Raw genomic sequence first — 21,633 nt, forward strand, 5'->3', positions numbered from 1 at the left:
GTGTGTGTGTGTGTGTGTGTGTGTGTGTGTTTTAATTTAACCCTTGGTAGTGAGGAAACCTCTGGCTGTGTTGGCCTGTCCTCTCTTATTCAAAAAGCTCTTTTTGATGGGGCTTGACTTTAGGGCTTTAGAATTAGTTTTAAAGGAATAGTTTGACATTTTGGGATCTGCACTTATTGGCCTTTCTTAGAGTTAGATGAGACATCTCTCTTATCTGTACACTAAATATGAAGCTACAGCCAGCAACACAAAGACTGGAGAGTCACTGCGCCCAGGCAGATAAATAGTCCGCCACATTATCTAAAAACAAACAAATGAGATGTAACGTGTTAATCAGCTTTAGATGTACTGGTAGGTGGGTTTCATTACCTTTGGACAGAGCAAGCCTATCTGTATCCTTATCTTCCAAGTCTTTATGCTGCTGGCTGTGGCTTTATATTTACGGTACAGACATGAGAGTGGTATCAATCTTCTAATCTAACACTCTGCAAGAAAAGGAAAAGTCGTATTCCCAGGGGAATGCAATGTCGAGTGTCCTTATATAGATTACAAATGTATGTGTTTTTAGGTAATGTAAATCAAACAGGAGTGTTTTCTGCACCTGGATGGGCTCATTTGATATTAAATATTTGATATTATACATTTATATGGCACAGAGGAATAAGCTACACAAACGATATTCATTTGAAATAAATCCATTGTTGGTTTTGGCATTTTCATGGGATTTGTTAATGATTTATATAAATTATAGAATATCACCAGATTTAGTCTTTTTGTTTTTTAGGTAAGGGAATCAATGTAACTCAGTACAATGTTATCCTACACAACAAAAAGATTTGATTTGTGTGCGTGTGTGTTTTATTCATCTTGTGAGGACATCATTCTGATTTCACAGTCACATTGTGGGCATTCCTTTTGGGAACAAAATGGGGACGTCCCCTTGACGTAAATCATTACACTTTAGGGTGAAGACTAGGGTTAGGATTAAGCTGGTAGCAGTTATGGTTATGGTAATAAATGTAATGTTAAGTCCCCAAAAGTCTTGAAAACACAACTGTGTGTGTGTGTGTGTGTGTGTGTGTTAAAATAGGCGTAGTAATGAAACAACCTTCCAACACCCTTATCTTGACACTCATGACTATTGCTCACTCTGTCATCACGTGGGAGTTTGTGTTTACAGACACACACACACACCCACACACACACACAGTGCTTGTCACCCTCTGTGCTCTGGCGGGCCAGACGGAGGTCAGTAAAAGTCAAACAAGAACAAAAGCAGGTGGTAAACCCGAGGAAGAGGAGCCACAGAGGAGAAAAGTAGTGAAGCATGAAGAGGGGGCAGTGAGGACTGCCATGAAATAATTTTCAACCTTAAACCCCCCTCCAAAAAAAAAACTCAATCACCACCCCTCCTCCCCTCTGGCTCAATCTGTTTTTCAGGCTTGTTCATCAACCCCTCCTCCTCCTCCTCCTCCTCCCCCTCTCTCGACACCGCCTTTTATTCTCTTAAACGTGGGTGTCTTTATGGTGTCCCTGTTGCTCTCACTGAACCTCCCTCTCTATACACTTCCTCAGATGTTAAAAAATGTCAATTTCATTTGCTGGCTTGGCCATAAATAGGTGCAGTGTTGCCACGGGCATGTTGTACAACACTTACAACGCAGATCATTTACAATATAAGACAATACTCCACTCCTGTACTCTACACTCTGCTATAAAACTGCAATATTGTACATAGTCAGTTACATAAGTCATATTCAAGTATACATTATTTGCAAGGTAGCCATTTTTAGCAAAAACAAGAATATCACACACTCATTCTCTCTCTCTCTCTCTTTGTCTCCATCCCTCCTCCCCCTCGCGCTCTCTGCACAGCGTGGTGACATCATGAACAGCCGGTATAAATCCAGCCAGTAGCATTGCAGCACAGCTTGTGGTGCTGGCTGCGCTCTCTACCTCTCCTCTCATTCTCTGTCTCCCTCGCTTCGCCGCTTCACACACACCCTCTCTCTCTCTCTCTCTCGAACTCACCCACGCGCGCGCACACCCTCACTCCTCGACATGGCTGCAGAAAAGGCCAACGCTTTCACTGGCACATGGAACCTCAATGAGAGCGTGAAATTTGATGAGTACATGAAGAAACTGGGTAAGTTTTTGTGTGAACATAATGTGTGCATGCGAGCGTGTGCGCATGCGTGAGAAGCAGGAGAGGATGTGGTGCTGCATGTGAGCACATGTGTAAATGTGGGCAGAGGAAAGATGAATACGTTAAGGGTGTGTTTGTGTTTAACCTGTTTCAGCAGATGTTAATGCTTTGCGGTGGGAAAAGCAAAGAAGATGAAGGGAGACAATGGAGGGGTAAATAAGGGAGGAACCAAGATGGAGAATTAAAAAAAGAGAATAGAAGAGGAACAAGAGTGGAAAGAGAAGAGAGGGAGAAAACGGGAGAGGATGGGAACCAGAGGGGGAGGGAAAAAGAGAGTGTGTTTGACCGCATGGTATAAGTGCTGGAAATGAGGGAGGGGCTCCTTTTTTTTATAGTGGAGAAAACACTCCACTGTGAGAAACTCTGAATGGCAACAAACTGCCATTCACACACTTGAGCACAATGTGGGTGACCTTCGCTGAAGGCTGTTCATTGTTTGAGGCCATGGGAGGAGTTGAATATTAAGATGGTCCCGATGCAGAGGAGCTAATAGGACGAGAACGTAGCTGGGCTTCAAATATCTCACACACACACACACACATACATAGTTTGGTGTGTGTGTGTGTGTGTGTGTGTGTGTGTGTGATGGGGGCAGGTGCTTGGACTTTTACAACCGTGAAGAATGACCCTAAACTGTTTGACTTTGTGAGGTTGAGTGTGAGAGCAGACTGACCTGTCTGCTCTGGTCACCATAGAGACCCTTCAACCTCTAACCCCAATCCTCTTGATCAATGAAGCAGCTACACACACACACACACACATAAAGTGACTTTTTCGTATTGATTGTGGGAAAGTAGCTGCTTTAGCTCTTGCATATGAACCGCATTGTCAGCCTAAAAAATAACAGCTTTTCTCCTTTAGTAGATAAGGGTGTGTCACTATTACTCAATAGCAATGAACACACACACACACACACACACACACACACACACACACACACACACACATGTCCAGACAGGCAGTCGGGTCAGCGGGACCATGCAGTGTTTGAAGAACATGCTGCAAGTTTGGACAGCAGACAAATAGAGATTAGAGAGTGTGTCAGACTGAAGGAGACCCAAAGGACATGTGCATGGCTACTTCTGTTCAAAATATAATATGGTCCTTAATATTCTGACTCTGCTAGTAATAAGTATGGAGAATGTATATATTAATAGAAAGTATTCATTTTAGGAAATATACATTTATGTATTATTGTGCAGGACTTTGACCAAGAGTGACTTTCTTGAAAATTATTGGATGGATTGCAATAAAATTGTCTACAAACATTGGTTTACTTTTTATATTTATTTATTTTTGTATGCAACAATATCTTGTCCCCGAAACATTATATAACCCGTGTGTGCTCTACAGGTGTGGGCTTTGCTACACGTCAGGTGGGAAACATGACCAAGCCCACCACCATCATCTCAGTGGACGGTGACACAGTGACGGTGAAGACCCAAAGCACCCTCAAGAACACAGAGGTCTCCTTCAAGCTGGATGAGGAGTTTGATGAGACCACCGCTGACGACAGGAAAGTTAAGGTGAGAGGTGTGATCTTTGATGGAGAATATTTAAGTCGATTATTACAGTCATGGGTATGATTGATGGCTTTGAATGTGAACAGCGGGATATGGGTCAGGGGTGAGAGGTGACGAGAACATGCACTGGTCATAACTTACAACCATTAAATGAGACCTAATGTTCAGCAACCATACTTTATTCTAATGTACAGGGCAGAGGGGACTTAACTGTGGTTTACAGAGGTAACACTTTTTTGTTACCTTGTCACATTTCTGCAGCTGTATAAGCATCAATACGGAACATATTACAACAGTTTTTGGCTTTGTTTTAAAATCAGATTCCTATGCATGTTCCCGTTTGGTCTAGTTGACCAGCTCTGGGCTGGCCTGTTTTAAAGATAAGTGCAATACAACGATTTATCCCCCGGATGGAGACATGTCACCGTGTTTTCTCGAGCAAGGCCGAGGATCGGCTGTTACTAGAGGTTGCGACCGCTGAAATTCTCACGAGGAACACACGAGATTCACGGAGTCTGGTGGAGGCAAGAGCGCAAATCGTGGCGCAAACGCTCCTCCGTGTCGCGCAAATTACGACAGCCTGCTGGAAGCCTCTTAGATCCAGAGACATTTGAGTAGCCATCAGCAGTGTGTCCTCGAACACAACATGTGATATGTTAAATTCATTAGCTCAATAAGTAGTATTTTTTGTTGTTGTAGCTGTTTTTAACTACTTTATATAGTGTTTAGTAGTATAATATGAAGGCATCGACAATATTTTGAAAGACCATCACAGGTTTTGCATGTGAAAACGTATTCTGCAAGTTAGGCGCGCTATAGCTGTCAATTAAAGGTAGTGAAGCATCAACAGTCAATGGACCAAACATTCATTCACGATTAATATGATTTTGTATGTGCACTTGGGTGTAATACGCTGCCTCTGTTTGTCTGCAGTCGCTTGTAACAGTAGACGGTGGGAAGTTGGTGCACGTACAGAAGTGGGACGGCAAAGAGACCAGTCTGGTCAGGAGCGTCGACGGAAACGCCCTCACACTGGTCAGTGCTCTCACACGATGGTTTCATTGTCCAATATGTGTGTTTTTACTTGTATATTAACTGTCTTTCTCTCTCCATCACAGACACTTACGATGGACGATGTCGTTTCCACACGTCAGTACCTGAAAGCAGAGTGAACCCTCCCTCCAGCATCAGCTGAAGCCCGCCCGGCCAAGCAAACCCTCGGTGTCGTTTCATACTGTACGCTCAGTATTAACTTTACTGCTGACTGTGATCTCCCTTTTCTTTGTGCTGTCCCTTTTCTCCTTCTGTAAGAGACACTGAATAAATTCCAACGATTTGTTGTTGTTGTTTTTCTCTAAAAATCCAGTGCAGCATTGTTTTGTTTTTTGTTTTTTTGAAAATGTGTTGTGCACGGTGCCGCTGATAAACCTGGAAAAGTGTTTGAATTTGAAAGCTTGCCTACTGTGGCCTGAAAAATAAAAGTGTCTACACTAACTGTTAAAACAATGTAAAATGATTTGTTCTTGCGGTGTTGAGTGTTACTACCGGGCAGTTGGTAGGTCCAGGTGCAGGAAGTTTGCTCAACTGGGGTCGAAAGTAGCACATGTCCTAGAACATTTTACATTATACTCATTTATTCTATCATTTGTATTAATCAAGTGTAATATTTTAGAGATCGGTAGATGATAATGTAAAGTTTCAGTCGGGGAGCTTCAGCCCAAGGCTGCATGCTGAAGCTAAGAGCTAAGAGAATTCAGAGCTGAACTTTCTGAGTGTGGAGGGCCTTAAAGAACTCTAGTCCAAGCCATCTGTCTCAAAGACAACATCAGGGTTAAAGAGTTCAGTGTTCACAGTACAAGTACAAGTATGTCCAAAGAATGTGTCCAGAGTTTCCATCCCAATAGTTTTACAGGGACTCAGCTAATTATAGCTCTTCAACAGCTCCTGTGTGTGTACATCAAAGTGTGTATCTTGCTCTGGTCTGCTGAGGGGAAAGTTTAGTCAAAGCATGTAGGTGTGCTTTCTAAATTCGGATCATTCTCTTCCACGGTAGATTGATGTCATGTATTAGTGACTGACTGCCAACTAGAGGGAGGGTGAAAGGGCCCAGGATGGTCCACGTCTCATTCTGTCTCCAACTCCATTAGTTACCCTGAAGTGGTAAAGATGCAAAGATAGAGATCTGAGTACAGCCTTCTTGTATCATGAACAAAATATGCTTTAACTATATCCACAGATTTGTGTTTGGGAAGAAAGTAAACACACAAAAAGCAAGAGAGCAGAAAGGTTACATGTACATAGCTAAAAGTAATGGATAAAGTGTTAAAAGACCAAACCGTAACATTGTAAATGCTCGTATTACGATGTATTGAATGGATTCACAGATCCAGCACAGCCACTGTATTTTCTCTGCTTAGAAATACTATCAAACATCTCCATGACGGCCTTCCCATCTACTGAAATACTATGAGACGGTTACTATGATGGGTTAAAAACTGTTGATATTTATCCCATTAGGACCCACGGTGACACACTTTTAATATCCGGGAAAGGTCCTTCTACAGTTTTATCCTTGATTTTATCTCTTGAAGTGACACATACTGAATATCCTGGTGAGGTCATGTGACAGTGAGTTCATTTGTGTACCAATGACATCACTTCCAAAATGGCTGCCTGGCTGGTCAGCACATTAGACAGAAATCTTCAAAAGCTTGTTTGTTTTGCTAAAGGTAGGTTTTAACACATTTAACAATTCAAGATTTAACTTTTCTATTTTGGTCCTATTTAGTAAGTAAGTAATTTCATTATGACTTTGCAGTGTTGTCTAGAACGAAGGATACAGTGTTCAGGATGCACCGAAGATCATCCAAGGAGAAGACACTTTTGTCTGAATCTGAAAAAGCTTGTGGGTTTGGTTTCTTATGGGTAAAAAACAAATGTAATGGGAAAATGTTAGCATTTGGACAGGGTAAACTTTAGCATATTGGCAAGCTACTATTAGCATTTAGCACAGCCTCACAGAGCTGCTATAGAAGGACTGAAGAGTGTCTGGTTTTTTGTCAAACACCATTAACCTCCTAACCCCTGAGAACCCCGAGGCCTCTGGCTGCACCACCCAAAACCAATTGAGAATATCTCTGCAACTACAAGGTCTATTTGAATAATCCTCGTCTCATAAGAAAGGTAACATTTGTGAGATTTCTGCAGCTGTGTAAGCATCAGTATATATATATATATTACTATGCAAATGAAGATGAAACACAGAATAAATTAAATATTTCATTTAAAACAGTACACTTTTAGAGTGAATATCCGTTTTGGATGAGGCAGTTGCAGCCCAAAACCTCTGGCAAACCATATCACAACATCTGCACATAACCTGTGCACGGACTGATGCTACCAAAGAGAACCAGAGCGAAGTTGGAGAGGTTTTAGTAGAGGCATGTTAAGGCAGAATCTTCAAATTGTCCATTTGGGTACATTTGGTGACAGTCTGTGCCATTTGAAATATTGTCAGGTAACTGTCAAATATATTTAATATAATTGTAATGTCACTATAAATATCAATTCCAACTAAAAAATCAGACCGCTACGCATCTCTATGCCTGGTCTATGGACTACTTTGGAGTGTATTCCAGCTCAATGCAGGTATGATTGATGTTGTAACGCGTTTCATGCACTAAATGAGACATAGACCGGGTTTTTGCATGCAAAGCTCAGGAATTAGCAGCATTGATATGACCTGGAGCACAACTTTTGATCACAAAACAATAAAAGGTAACACACAATTCATGGTTATTGCTTCTCCGGCTGCTGGTTCAGTGAGTTTGGTTGTAGAGTGACTTAAAACTTCAAAACCGTTGGAATCTGTTGAGTCTCAGTTTTCATAATGACATGTGGTTTGTTGGTTTAAGTAGCAACATAGCATCGCATTAATATAGGCGCATGCACCAATAGCATGTTTCAGCTGTGTGTTCATTCAGCTGCTTGGTGTTGGAGTTGTTTCGTTTTGGTAAAAATGGTTGTCCTGAGCTTTTAGCCGAGCTTCTTCCCGTTATGTTTATACATTTAACAAATTAGTTGGCAATGAATTTAAGGTATAATTCGCTGAGGATGTCAAACATTCATATCACCAACCATACATTACATAGTTTAATCAATTTAAAAAGTCGTGATTTTATAAACCAGGTTGACAATTCTCTCGTCTATGTTTTCATTTCCAAATACGTCCGACATAATGTACAAAGATTAACTAGATAAATGAGTTATTCCCTCAATGATTTGCACAAATATGTTCAGCAGATTCTACTTTGTAACTTTTCGTGTTGACTGATTGTTGCAGTTGTATCCAAATGATGTTCAACGCAACACACGCTCGAAATTCTGGTTGTGCGAGCTCGGTATCATATTAAATGTGTACCTGGCTTTAATAAAGCCAGTTTGTGCATTTGTCTGCAAACAAGAGAAAGGAGATTGTAAGAAAAAGTCTGGACACTAACCAATGAACTGTAGTCGCTGCCAAGAGATAGTAAAACCAACATGTCACATGTCACTGCAGCTGGAAACAATCTCTCCACAATCCTACAAGTGGGGGCTCTGAGGTCAAAACAGCACAAAAGAAACAAGATGCTGCTCATCAGCTTCACTTTATCTTGTCTTACTTGACGGGGGGATAATCTTCTGAAAGGAATAAAAGCTTCTTTTTGCTACTATGACCTTATGGGACATGACCTGTTGTATAAATACCTCAGCTCAGTCCTATTCTGGCACACGTTACCGTTGTATGACCTCAGGGTGGACCAGACCCAACATGAGAATTTCTGATGTTTGTGTGTGACTGTGTGTGTGTGTTTTAGTCCCCTGTGGAATTGCTCCAACTGCAACATTACAAGTTCAAGGTCCAAGGACAAAGACATCAAGAGACTTTTTTTATGTTCACAAATAAAAAACACCTTTAATGGAGTTAACAGTTGACATGCAGGAAGGAGGGTTGTGTGTCCTGGAGGCAAAGATACAAACACACATGTTGATGTACACACAAACGGACAATAAGCGGCAGACAACCCCAGGATATCATCACAGCATGAGCTTCCCGTCATGCTCACTTGTGCTGCATTACACGTCCTGTCTGTCTCTACTACTTCCTATGTGTGTGTGTGTGTGTGTGTGTGTGTGTGTAGCTTTCTCTCTGTGGCTTATTGGAAGGATATTTTAATGTTAGACCCCCCCCCCCCAAAGATTCAGCTTTATTGTCTTCTTAATGAATGCTTGATGAAACCTGATAGCTGTAAACAATATCTACATTACAAGAGGGGTAGCCACTTGTTGCCCTAATGGTTACATATGATGTGTGAACTCCTCCCTCTGAGGGAGAGTCAGAGGTTACTTTAGGACAAGTGGGGCTTGTCACCTGATTTCTGTGTTAGCAGCACTTTCCCTCTTGACACATTTTAATTCTTTAAACTTGACAGGAAGTCTGAATGTGCTTCCAATAACATGACGAGACAGTGAGGGAAAACCTTCCTCCACTCAAATGAATGAAGGTTTCTATAATGAGCTGTCGTTGGGAGAGATTATTAAAGGATTCACAGCTGGAAGTCTGTTGTTACTCACTTCCCCCCCCTTGTGTCTGTCTGATAGCTGCAGTTTGTGTGACTTAAGATGTGTGTTTGAGTTGTGTGGCTCAGCTGTGTTTGTGTGATCTGTGTTTCTTATGTTTCTTCTTCTTTTTGTCCTCTTTGTCGTGAGTGTGCTCGTGGCGCCTCTTCTTGGTTTTGCATTCGCCGCTGCTGCTGCTGCCGCCGCTCTCAGACTCCTTCCTCTCCCTCTTCTTCTTCATTTTCTTCTCCTGCAGGAAACACACGAGAAGTACATTTGTGTTTTTATGCGGCAGCAAAAAGGAACACGACAATGCAGAAATGTGTAGGAAGCAGAGTAGAGTTTTTATACCTCAAAAAACATCACTAAACAATTATTTTTCATTGGATCAGCACAAATCATACTGTATTCTTTCGACAGTTCTCATGAAGCCGCCTTGTATCTCACAGTGGAAGCAACCACAGACACGCATTACCATCAAGAGACCTGGGTTTACGTCAGATGACTCAGCCGAGAGACACAAGAAGGGACAAAAAAGAGAAAAAAAGGGAAGTGGTAGCCATGCGAGACATTAACTGTCACATATTGACCTTCTTTTTCTTCTTCTTTTTAGCTGACTCTTGCTGTGGAACAACTGAGGTTGTCTGCTGCTGTTGCTGCTGCCGTGGCGCTTCAGCGTCCTCCTCAGGTAACAGAGCGTACTGCAAGCCCGGAGCAGAGAAACAGTCCTTTGTAAAGTGACCTGAAAAGAGTCAAAGGGATTTTGAGCCAATTTCCCAGTAGAAATGTACAGGAAACAAAAGCAGTCTCTGTGTATTTTGTTGTTTTGAGATAGGACTTTTGTTTCGTTCGTGGTGTTGTCGTCGTACCCTTGCAGCCGCACTTTGAGCATGTTGTGTTGAGCACGGCCTCCAGTGTGATCCTGTTGCCTGTGTGATCTCTAAATTGCCTACGTCGCCTCGCATCCTGCCTGCAATCACACACAGAAAATAGTCACACACAGACACACAAACACATAGAGTATATATAACAAAATAAATCCATAAGCACTTACTCTCCCATGACATTGTTTGGGTCCAAGTCCTGCCCAGTTCCCTGATTGACAGCTTTCATTGAGAAGGACAGCTTGACCTTGTCATCTCGCATCTGAGACAGGAAACAGAGCTGCAGTCGTCCTGCTCACTTCACTGACACAGCTTGGTGTGTGTGTGTGTGTGTGTGTGTGTTGTTACCTCTCTCCCAATGACTTTAATCCACACCTGTTCCCCCATATCGACAACTTCTGAGGCACTCTCAACACGTGTGGATGACATCTCACTCACGTGCACCAGGCCTGTATGTGTATGGGAAAAAATGTAAATATCAATAAAAAAAACATATAAAATGCTCAACAGAAATTGCTTTCATAGGATTAAGACATGCAAATAAGTATTTATTTAGCTAATAATGAAATATACTGTATGCCTTAATGTCATCAAGACTCAAACATTTTGTTTTCGGACCATCAGAAATCTTTAAGACAAACAAACATTCTGAACTCCTATCACGGTTCTAACTTATATTAAATAAATAATTTTCATCTAAAACTCTGTCTTTGTAACATTAAATAACAAAAGGAGAGAAAAAAAAGAGATCATTCTCTCTGATTATGAACACCATGGCTCAGATGCTGATTTCAAACCCAAACTTTGCTCAGTTCGCCCTCCAGTGGTGAAAATGAGCAGCTGTTCTTCAGGTTGATATGCAGGTCAAGGACAATTGTGCCACGAAAAATCATTATCCAAAAAGTAACCCAGGTGTAAATATAGATCATACAGATGACATCCCACGTCATCAATCTGTTCCACTTCTTCTACCACAAACCATTCCGGCACAACTTGTATTAGGAAGTCACAAAACTCAAACTGGGTGACTGTGCCGACATATACAAAATAAGTCAACATATTAAAAATATGGACTTGCACTGTATATTTGGTATGTGCTGTGTCATGCTCACATATTGCAGGATGCTGGATACTTTACAGAACTGATAATCATCCAACCGCTTCTTGCAAACAGAGAAGGAATTCTGTTGTAATCTGTTGTAATGTTGAAATCCTGCACTAGTTGCATGATGTAGAGGAGATGCCTGGTCGTCTCTTCTCCTAAACCTCGCTGAGACAGCACAGTCACACACTGACACTATGCAATACGGTTCCTGCATTATTTGCACTCGGTCTGTATTTGCTTTTGGCTCTGGCCAAAGTCCCGTCTCTGACGCAGTGGTTTCAACTGGCAGTGGATGCAGGTGTTGACTTAGCATCTTTCTGCCACTGCATGTTCCTGTTTTATGTTTTATTATAATTGTCTGCGTAACTGATTTTCTAGTTATTTTCATGTTGTCTCTCTGCTACTTACTTTTCTGTATTATGCCTTCTTTGACTACGCCATTTCCCTGTGATCTTTGTAAATGTTTGCAATAACATTCTGTAGAAATAGATTAACTTTTTTCCTACCTTCTTTCTTGTAGCCCGGCAGTCTGACGAAGGCTCCGTAGGTCTGAACAGAGACCACCTCTCCTTTGGCAATGCTGTGCATTGGTGGCAGACCATCCAGTCCGGACGGCTCTTGTGCATGGCCATCACTGTCCGACATAGTCTCAGCGGAAGTGCACCACAAGTATCAATGATTGGACCTAGAAGATTGACGTATTTTATCATTTGTAGTAGCATAAAAATAGAAGAGAACCTTGTTTTTTGATTTACGAGTTGTTTTTTAGGTAATGTTGAAGATGAGTTACAGAAAACATGCATGTCCAATTTAAATCTCTGAACAGTTTACATTTTGACAGGATACAATCTTTAAACATGTTTAGAAGAAAAGTCTTTAACTCTTTATATTACAATATTTATTTAATGCATCTAACTAGTCCATTCCTTCTGATTTAACTGTATAAGCTGTAGTATTAATGAACTGCTAACCCCGCCCCCAAAAAACCCAGAACCAAAATTCTAAAAAAACAACATAACAATTTCTCAAATTGTGTCTATTAATTGCCCTTTGAGTAGTTTGTTTTTATTGTGTAAGTAAATGCATTTGTTTAAATGAAGATAACTGGGTAGATATTTTAGAGTAGTCTCAACAACACAAAGAATAGTTAAAGTTACGTTTAAGAATATTAAATGTTTCAGTGGTTAAAGACGTTAAACGTCCCCTCTCTTCCAGAAACGCTATTTTCATCGCCTAGTCGCTTTTCAGTTCTCTCAGGGATACAATATAGTTGAGTAGTATGAGGTTCAGAGAGTTAAAATGTGTGCAACGGAATCTTAGGTAAAAACTTTTGTAGGCTAACTTCACTTTACATGTGCTGCAACAGAGCAGCGTTAGTTTGAATAGTAGCATTGTGGGCTAACGTTAGCCAGCTAAGCTAAACTAGCTAACGTTAGATTTAAGCATCGTCTTGAGCTCGCTAACCTGGTTAACCGAACAAACACACACGCCAACAGGATGACTGATCCGTACGTTAAGTATAAATGTAGCGCGATCAAATATTAATACAAAAAATAAAATAGTGTGTCACCTTTCGTATTAGCAGCGCTGGTTTAGTTTTACATCCGGTGCAGATTAGTTCAACAACAAGTCATGTAGACCAATCAGAGCAGCCAGTGCAGGCCTCGACCAATCACACGCCTCCTAGCCACCGGAAGTAGTTATATGCTCTTCGTCTGTACGCCATTGCTCGACTTCCGTCCATGAAAGACGTCTATCTTCATTTAAAAAAATTAATTCTACCATTAAAGTCATTTTTTTTACTCTTGTAAACTAAATCAGGATGATTGAACCTAAGAAGAGAGTGGCGGACATGGCGGTGGTTCCTACCGCCGTGAAGCGGCCCCGTACGGAGCTGGTGGCGGCGGCTCAGTCTCAACAACTCGTGGCCATGGTACGTAGAGTAGCTATAGTTAATATAACTGGAGACTAGATACGTAAAGTAGCAACTTGTTAGATTCTGTAAAAACACATAGACCACCATTCATTACCACACATTTACCCAACATGTTCTTCGGTGCACTAATTAACTGGGGGGCATTGTTTTAAGGTGCACATACGGGACTGTGTTGCTAGCTTAACGTTATATTTAACTTAAAACGCAGGAAATACTGTCTTTTTAACATTCAACCATGTTTAGCTAGGACTAGGGAGGTCTTAAGTATTTAGATATCAATGCATCTCATAAAATATAAATAGATTTTGTGACACAAAATGTAAACTTCACTTTATTAGCTAACGTTACACCTAGCTAAAAAACGAATTCAGTCTAATAAAATACTCTTGCAATAAATCCTACATTTTTAAAGGTTATGGGGTTGATTTTTGTTAAACTCACTTTACTTTGGAGAGGTTTTGATTAAATGCTTTGGTTATTTGGAGGCTGTGGCTTCAGCTTTTACGTGACACATTCACACTAAGCTCCATGTCAGACGTCTGCAAGTCTTTAAAATGCCAGTTTCCCTTGTTTCCCCCAATTATTATCGTGCAGCCCACTAAGATAAACATCAACTGGACAAGTAGATCTTATGAATAACTATCGATGCTCAACACAGTTCTGCCATTTCTAGATCTTTGTGGCTGTTATTCATATTTAAGAGCTAAACAAAAAGATGATACTCTTTCTGAATAATCTCAGACATAGCTGGCATTTCTCTATTGTAACTTATTGATTCACACATGCTGATACCCATATACCATTAGGCTCTAATGCTGTAAGAAGTACCTCTAGTTATGCTGCCACAGCTGACTATATATCAATTCATCCAGCCCTAACCTCAGTCAGACAGCCACTGTATTTGACCCTCAATGCGTCTCCCACAGGGTCCCCCACGGAGCTCCAGCCTGCAGGCTCCCATTATGCTGATGTCGGGCCACGAGGGGGAGGTCTACTGCTGCAAGTTTCACCCCAACGGAGCCACGCTGGCCTCCTCAGGATTTGACAGGCTCATATGTAAGAGAATAAAAATGAAAGCCAATCATGCAGTTCACACACACACTTTGTAAAATGTATTCATACTCCCAGTTACTGTGGATAACCTGTGCACTGTCTCTTTGCTGCAGTGATGTGGAATGTATATGGGGATTGTGACAACTATGCCACTCTGAAGGGCCACAGTGGAGCAGTGATGGAGCTCCACTACAACACAGATGGAAGGTATGAAGAAACATGTCGTAGGGTTACCCTGATACACAAAACTTTACTCAAAATAATAAGCGTTGTTAACAAAATGTATAGCATAAACTTGAGACATTGTGGGTGAATAAATAACAGGAAAAAGTGAGTCTGAGAAGGTATGGTTACATACTTTGGATATCAATTTGATGTTGTTCATGCTGTCTTGAACACCTACGATGTGATATAGTTTTCTTCTTCTTTGCTTCTTAATTCACGTGTTAATCGTGCAGGTTGATGAATGTGTGTATAATGGATCGACCGACTGTGTTTTCCTGCTGTGTATTTCAGCATGCTGTTTTCGGCGAGCACAGACAAGACCGTAGGCGTGTGGGACAGTGAGACAGGCGAGAGGATCAAGCGTCTGAAGGGCCACACCTCCTTCGTCAACACCTGCTACCCGGCTCGCCGAGGGCCTCAGCTCGTCTGCACCGGCAGCGATGACGGGACGGTCAAGGTGAGATTACCAGCTGCAAATAAGTGTAAATAAACTGGTAACAAACATATAAATAAAAATATTTTTGAGATTTAACTTACTCAACTGGTCTGAATAATAGACTACTCTAGAAAATGATTATTGTCATCTTATATATATATATATATATAATATTTCTCAAATACTGCTGAGTTGTTGGTCTGATCGCGCTCCTGTTCATCTTTCTGTTTGTTACTGTTGTAGCTGTGGGACATTCGTAAGAAAGGGGCGATCCACACCTTCCAGAACACCTACCAGGTGCTAGCCGCCACATTCAATGACACCAGTGATCAGATCCTGTCAGGAGGCATCGACAACGACATCAAGGTACTGGGCTCCAGCATACACAGAAAACCTGGGAATCGCACTGAAAATAATAACGTCCTGGAAGATAGTTTTCACTCAGAATGATTAAAAATATATCCTGATCAGATTTGAGAGATTCAAATTGGCTGTTAAGACATCAATGCATATGGATGTAGGCAAAATTAGGAAAAGCAGGATAACCCAAAATCAACATCATGCTGATCTCATATGGTTATCTCTAACAAAACATTGACAATAGTTATTTATTTGCAACATTTTTTTGAAAGGGTCTAGTGAAAGCTTTTACAGAACGTCTCAGAATGGCAAAATTGGGTTGTTCAGTGATTTCTATTGCTGGTATCTCAACATGTTTATTTTATCGTCCAGTTTACCTGTAAAATGATTATCATGCAAAGCCTTCTATCCACTGTGAAGAAGTCATGGAAATGCATTTGGTTGTAGACACGTCAACAGATTTCCAAGATGGCATGGCCTGCATGGTGCAAGACTTTACAAAGCTTTGACTTTTCATCCATGGGCAGACTTAAATATCTGTGGCTCAGATGGGAATGTATCAGGAGCTATTTCTGGGTATAGCTGACACACGTACACAAAGCACCACAGTTATGACCATAGAGGCCATTTCATAGAAGATTAAAGATTAGATCATTACAAACAGTTCAACTGTGCCGGTAGCTTTTGTTACAGATTATTAGAGTGGCTGTGGATATAAACCACTGTGATAACAGCAGGAACCAAGGATTGCTCAATGCTCACACTTCTATTGAAGGAGATAATTACTTTTGTGTAAACTCTAATAATTACTTTTGTGTGATTTTATAGTTATTGTGTTCTATTGTGTTCATGTGCTGTAAGAACTTGCTTTCCTCAACGGGGTGCGAATAGACCTCAATCATGACAACTTGTTCTACACTTTGTTCTCTACATACAAGCACACATACTGTATGTCCTGTTGTATAAACCCTGTCAACAGCTGCTTTTTGTGTTGTGTTGTGCAGGTGTGGGACCTGAGGCAGAACAAGCTGATCTACAATATGCACGGCCATGGTGACTCAGTAACTGGACTCAGCCTGAGCTCTGAGGGATCATACCTTCTCTCGAACTCCATGGACAACACAGGTGGGATGTTTGTGTGTGTGTATTTACGGTCTAAGAAATGCCTTTTCTCAGCTCACACCACTGAAGACTCCCTGGCTGAATCCTTTATTTGTCTTTGTCTCTGCGTAGTGCGTATTTGGGATGTCCGACCATTTGCACCCAAGGAGAGATGCGTGAAGATTTTCCAGGGCAACGTTCACAACTTTGAGAAGGTAACATAAATAACTCTCTGACCCCAGCGTGTAATCTATTTGAATTTACAGCACTGATACATCTCTCCACTGTTAAATCCATCAAGGATGAGGGATTATATATATATTTGGGATAATAATAGAACGGTCATATGGTTTTCACCTCCTAGCAGAGTTTGCCACCGTCATTTTCAAAAAATCTCTTTCCCCAAAAACGCATCAAAACACGTCACTTTCTTACTTGCAACAAACGGTAATCCTGTGAACTGATACAGTCTTTGCATAAGTGAGTAACAGCTGCAGACCTGCTGGTGATGTTTACGCACGTTGTCGACCACTGTTGCTTGAAATCTCCCATCATCCTCTCCTGCCTCTCCCATCACTCTCTGCTGTCCATTGGAATAAAGAAAAGTGCATCTTATTACTGTGACAGCAGCTCACGTGTAGAACGGTTGTGTCATGTTGCTAACATCTGTTCCTGTCTGTCAGAATCTGCTGAGGTGCTCCTGGTCTACTGACGGCAGTAAGATAGCTGCCGGCTCAGCTGACAGGTGAGAGACGAGGAAACACACACACATCAACCTCAGTTACTATCACACACACTCACACTAAACACACTAAAGGTTTATCTAGATCAGGGAAGGTTCATTTTGTTACTGTGATTATAAAAATGTTTCATCTTTTAGCTTTTATTGAGAGAAGAGATAAAGTCCCACATATATTTTATTTGTTTAATATTCTATGAATGTACAGAATGTTTCTGGTCTTAAAAATGTCATACTCTTAAATATACACACACATACCAACATATGAACAACTATAAACAAACTTAAAATATAAGTATTCATATACACACATGTGTCATGTATACATATTCATCATAACCTAATTAGTTGACTCTATGCAAGAGGTTGTGCTTCTATTGAACTTCAAAAAAAGACGTAAACATAAACCCACCTAATGTGTGTCCAGACTTGTAATACTGTTAATATAATAAGTACATTATTACAAAGGTTCATCTACTACATACGTATCCATCTTAAGTTGCAAGATAGATGTAATGTTCTTCTATGAAATTGACCCCTTTCAGTTTATATTATGCATCAAACAACAGCATAACTATAACATATAGTACACCGTACCCAATGTCTTGTCACAAACATCCAGTAATCCTTTAGTCTCATAGGTCTCCGCTTTGCGCTGTCTCGCATCAGGAGTCATTCCAGCTGTTTGCTTGTCTGTGTTCATAGATTTGTGTACATCTGGGACACCACATCACGTAGAATCCTCTACAAGCTGCCGGGCCACGCCGGCTCCGTCAATGAAGTGGCCTTTCACCCAGAGGAGCCTATAGGTGAGCCAAACTACAGCTTTCGTCTCCGGTTAGAAGTCTTGATGCCGTTATCTTGAGTAGGGAGACGGGGTATCTGGAGGGGAGATCATTTTAATAATATTAATAATAAATCATGTGGGTTTTCCACCCTACACTCTTTATTTCACTTCGCTGGTTAGTTCACCTGAGGCTTAAAGTAGTTACACAACATGACTAACAATATTCCTTTTCTCTTTGTCCCTCTACACAGTACTGTCTGCCGCCAGTGACAAAAGGCTCTACATGGGAGAAATTCAGTAGTGTGTGTGTGTGTGAGCGTAAGTGTGTGTGTGAGCGTAAGTGTGTGTGCAAGCATAGGTGTGTGTGTGTGTGTGTGCGCGCGCGTGTGTGTGTGTGTCCTGCCTTAGAAGTGGATGGGTGGTGTTCGTCGGTGGGTTAGGAGTCTCTGTAATTTCATGAGCTTCAGCTCGTCACAGAACAACCTCAGGACGTGTGTTTGAAGTTTATTATCAGTCACAACCAGCTCCACCATGACTTGTTTTTCTTACATTTTGGATTTGTTTCTTTTTAATAAACTCGATTTATTCTTTAAAATGAGTTTGTGAGATTCATTTGTCATTGTGAGTGGTTCCTGTGTTCATAGTAGTTTTACGTGCAACTTGCTGCTGGTTTTATCCAACAAGCGTGAGTGAAATAATGTTCTTCTCACAGGTTTATAACACATTAATGACAAGAGGAGGAGCTTTGATATGAACATGGAGGCAATGTGTAAGAAAGAACAGATCTATCTTATTCTGTCCTGACACACTCAGTTATTTGTAGCTTTCAGATGTTTATGCTTACTCTTTGTTGTCTCTGTTTTTAGCCAAATGTATCTACCTTGAGAGCAGCGAAACACGGGAGTCAAATTCCTTGTATGTGTCACTTACTTACTTGGCCATTACAGCTGACTCTGATTCTGTTTAAATGTGCCAAACAGGAATGAGTTGAGCAATATAGTCTCTGTGGGCTGTAAAATTGCTGGTGAGCAGCAGCCTAAACTTTTAACATTTTTAGACGACAAATCACAAGGAGAGCAACACTCAGCTTAGCCAATGTGGATCATCCTCTCCGGTTGGAGATACAGGGCTCAGAAGGAATATTGGGTGAAAAAAATGTCACATTTTAGTTTATTCGATGTGCAATTAATGCACTTCATTCAAATGTACCATAAACTCTCAGTTCACAGGCCTTTATGCTATTCGGCACATCATCGTATTTGTTGCATTTTTTACTATAGACTATTTATAATTATCAATATAGTGTAGTTTACATACTTTTCATATATTTTCTTATTCAATTGTGAAGGGTGAAGTGAAGGGGTTGAGCTATTGTCAAGCTCTGTTAGTCTATCTAGCATTAATTAGGTCAGTTTAATTAGCACTATATAGAGTTACATGCATGTGACTGCAGCCATTCATGTTTTCTTCCTCCAGTCTAATTGTTCAATGAACATGAGTTTACTTGGCTAAGTAGGGCTGTGTTTATGGGTCACATAATCTATTTGAATGAAATATTTAGCTCTTCTGTAGGCAAGTTTTGCCTTTCAAACAGGAAATTCAAAACGCTTTACATAAGATAGAGAAATGAACAAATTAAAATGGAATAAAATTACATAAAAGTACAAAACATGACAGACTAGAAATACAGTTACATAAGCTCAATTGTGAAAAAAACTGCACGCTGAAGGTGAACATGCTTTTGTTTTGTTTTTATTTGAGAAACATAAGTGAACAACATATTTTTACAGTAAACTATAAATACCATTTTATGGTTTGGTTTTCCATTGTTTGTTAAATGGCCTTCAGCGGCCACTATTTGCCTTTTCATCATCGCTACTTAAGTGACGCTCACTTTGTTCCACGGGCGCACAGCTCGCGCTGAGTAGCTGAGATTAATCGGGGCTTTTAATTGTGTTTCTTCCGCTCTGAATAACCGCAGGCCGAGGAGACGAGAGGACCGCGGGCCAGTCCTCTCCTCGGTCTGCGGCCACACTCGGACGGCAGTAGGAGGCGATTACAGACCATTATTTTCGGCTGTCTGAACCTCGAGCCCCCCGTTTCTTTTGTGCTCCTTTTTTTTTTCTTTTTTCAAACGCCTCGCGGGACTGCTGATCGGCCGCGCGCACGCACGCGGGTTCTGCAGAATCCATGCAGCTCCTCCTCGAGGGGGTCGCGGTGACTGAGAGCCCCCACCCCCTCGCCTCTCTCTCTCTGTCTCCCCCCCGGCTCCTCTTGCGCCCGCCCCGGCACCGATTGTTGACAAAAGACGCCGCGAGACGGAGCGACGGAGCCCGGTACTGGTGAGCAGATCTACCCGTTAACTTGACTTCTATCGCCGGTAACAGTTAAAGGAGATAGGGACGACGTGGGTAAGGGTGGGGGGGTGGGGTGGGGGCACGAGGACTCTTCCGTTTCTAGAAAACCGTGAGTCACAACGGGCTGCTTTGTGTCCGGAGCAGATTTAGCCCCAACGTTAGCCGTAGTAACCGTAGTAACACGGCCCCGTGTGATCCGGTATCATATGATGCTCATTTCTGTCTGTAGCCCGGGGCACGTTATGACAGCCTTCCGTCTCTCTTTGTGTCTTTGTGTGTCCCCTCTCCGGAAGGTGTGGCCGAGGTGATTCGGTTGTCGGTGGTCGGACCGCAGCAGGCCGTTGTGAAGTGGACGCCCCCCCCCCCCCCCCCCCATTCCTCTCCTCTCCTCGCGATTGGTATTTACCGACAAAAGCAGCGGCCAGGATGGGTCACTCGCTGTGAGCCGAAGGGTCACACCAGTGATACAGGAGGAGGAGGAGGCGGCTGCCTTGGGCAGGTTTATTCAACCGGGAATGGTGTGAGCTGAGGCGGCCAGGCAGTCTGGATCTGACCGGGGACCCGTCATTCCCCCGGAGCCTCCGCGGCTCCAAGCCGCGTCCTGAGCCTTCCAAGATGGGGAAGTGCGACGGAAGATGCACGCTGCTGGTGATATGTTCACTGCAGTTGGTAAGTGTGTGTTTGTTTGTGTGGTCTCTCTCTCTCTCTCTCTCTCTCTCTCTCTCCCTCTCTCTGTGTGTGTGTGTGTGTGTGTGTGTGTGTGTGTGTGTGTGTGTGTGTGTGTGTGTGTGTGTGCACGGTCAAAACTGGCTCTTCTCACTCACCATGATGATATAATTAGAGCAGCGTGCAGCAGAAACACACACACACACACACACACACACACACACACACACACACACACATTGTAATCAGTTGTTGTCCAGCCTTTCTGTACAGTCACACTAAAAAAAGCTTTGAGCTGCAGCTGCTGGGGTGCCATGCTACATTACAGGCCTGTGTGTGTGTGTGTGTGTGTGTCTGTGTGTCTGTGTGTGTGTGTGTGTCTTTGAAGCTGAGGGAGCAGGGCAGGGGGTGTGCTTTTGGTGTCAGGGTGGCCTGTCTGTCTTAAGAGGGGTGATAGGCCCATTCTGGTAAAACCATGTGAGCGTTACGCACAAGAGGGGACAAGGAGGCCCTGTTCCCCATCTGGTCTCCATTCTGTAGTTAAAGTTAACTGCTCATTGTGCCTACAAATAGCTGGAGACTCTCCCAGTAAAATGTAATAAGTGTGTAATATGAGATGGTATCAGCTATTCCTGTAGTGAGACCGATGGACCACAG

At 42.0% G+C, this 21,633-nt stretch overlaps 4 protein-coding genes across 5 annotated transcripts in view; 3 read left to right on the forward strand and 1 right to left on the reverse strand.

The window, feature by feature from the left end:
- Positions 1 to 1,938: 1,938 nt before the first annotated feature.
- On the forward strand, positions 1,939 to 5,068 carry fabp3 (fatty acid binding protein 3, muscle and heart). The gene is made up of 4 exons (XM_079176658.1): positions 1,939 to 2,146; positions 3,560 to 3,732; positions 4,663 to 4,764; positions 4,848 to 5,068. The coding sequence occupies exons 1-4, from the start codon at positions 2,062 to 2,064 to the stop codon at positions 4,899 to 4,901; spliced, it is 414 nt and encodes a 137-aa protein (XP_079032784.1). The 5' UTR covers positions 1,939 to 2,061; the 3' UTR covers positions 4,902 to 5,068.
- Positions 5,069 to 8,661: 3,593 nt separating this feature from the next.
- Positions 8,662 to 12,924, reverse strand: zcchc17 (zinc finger, CCHC domain containing 17). Its single transcript, XM_079175612.1, has 7 exons — positions 12,887 to 12,924; positions 11,823 to 12,001; positions 10,560 to 10,660; positions 10,382 to 10,473; positions 10,197 to 10,297; positions 9,918 to 10,069; positions 8,662 to 9,577 (listed from the first exon to the last, which is right to left on the reverse strand). The coding sequence occupies exons 2-7, from the start codon at positions 11,959 to 11,961 to the stop codon at positions 9,413 to 9,415; spliced, it is 750 nt and encodes a 249-aa protein (XP_079031738.1). The 5' UTR covers positions 11,962 to 12,001; positions 12,887 to 12,924; the 3' UTR covers positions 8,662 to 9,412.
- Positions 12,925 to 13,045: 121 nt separating this feature from the next.
- snrnp40 (small nuclear ribonucleoprotein 40 (U5)) lies at positions 13,046 to 18,542 on the forward strand. The gene is made up of 10 exons (XM_079176310.1): positions 13,046 to 13,249; positions 14,179 to 14,308; positions 14,419 to 14,512; positions 14,822 to 14,987; positions 15,210 to 15,332; positions 16,331 to 16,451; positions 16,560 to 16,642; positions 17,111 to 17,172; positions 17,872 to 17,975; positions 18,205 to 18,542. The coding sequence occupies exons 1-10, from the start codon at positions 13,139 to 13,141 to the stop codon at positions 18,252 to 18,254; spliced, it is 1,044 nt and encodes a 347-aa protein (XP_079032436.1). The 5' UTR covers positions 13,046 to 13,138; the 3' UTR covers positions 18,255 to 18,542.
- A 1,663-nt stretch (positions 18,543 to 20,205) lies between these two features.
- nkain1 (sodium/potassium transporting ATPase interacting 1) overlaps positions 20,206 to 21,633 on the forward strand; it is a gene marked incomplete at its 3' end in the record, with an annotated part of 6,796 nt that continues 5,368 nt past the window's right edge. For both annotated transcript variants that reach the window (XM_079176249.1, XM_079176250.1), the window contains exons 1-2: positions 20,206 to 20,295; positions 20,604 to 20,979. In XM_079176249.1, the coding sequence (XP_079032375.1) occupies positions 20,926 to 20,979 (54 nt within the window). In that variant the 5' untranslated portion in view covers positions 20,206 to 20,295; positions 20,604 to 20,925. The remainder of the gene's footprint in view (positions 20,296 to 20,603; positions 20,980 to 21,633) is intronic.

This window comes from Pholis gunnellus (genome assembly GCF_910591455.1).
Source record: "Pholis gunnellus genome assembly, chromosome: 16".
Classification (NCBI taxonomy): domain Eukaryota; kingdom Metazoa; phylum Chordata; class Actinopteri; order Perciformes; family Pholidae; genus Pholis; species Pholis gunnellus.

Bases quoted from the DNA above. Each gene is read 5' to 3' on its own strand.
- fabp3 (XM_079176658.1), top strand. From the start codon at position 2,062: ATGGCTGCAGAAAAGGCCAACGCTTTCACTGGCACATGGAACCTCAAT. The intron at 3,733-4,662 runs GTGAGAGGTGTG...GTTTGTCTGCAG, and splicing joins CTGACGACAGGAAAGTTAAG to TCGCTTGTAACAGTAGACGG. The intron at 4,765-4,847 runs GTCAGTGCTCTC...TCTCCATCACAG, and splicing joins ACGGAAACGCCCTCACACTG to ACACTTACGATGGACGATGT.
- zcchc17 (XM_079175612.1), bottom strand. From the start codon at position 11,961: ATGTCGGACAGTGATGGCCATGCACAAGAGCCGTCCGGACTGGATGGT. The intron at 10,070-10,196 runs GTACGACGACAA...GACTCTTTTCAG, and splicing joins CTCAAAGTGCGGCTGCAAGG to GTCACTTTACAAAGGACTGT. The intron at 9,578-9,917 runs GTCAATATGTGA...TGTTTCCTGCAG, and splicing joins AAAAGAAGAAGAAAAAGAAG to GAGAAGAAAATGAAGAAGAA.
- snrnp40 (XM_079176310.1), top strand. From the start codon at position 13,139: ATGATTGAACCTAAGAAGAGAGTGGCGGACATGGCGGTGGTTCCTACC. The intron at 13,250-14,178 runs GTACGTAGAGTA...CGTCTCCCACAG, and splicing joins CTCAACAACTCGTGGCCATG to GGTCCCCCACGGAGCTCCAG. The intron at 14,513-14,821 runs GTATGAAGAAAC...TGTGTATTTCAG, and splicing joins CACTACAACACAGATGGAAG to CATGCTGTTTTCGGCGAGCA.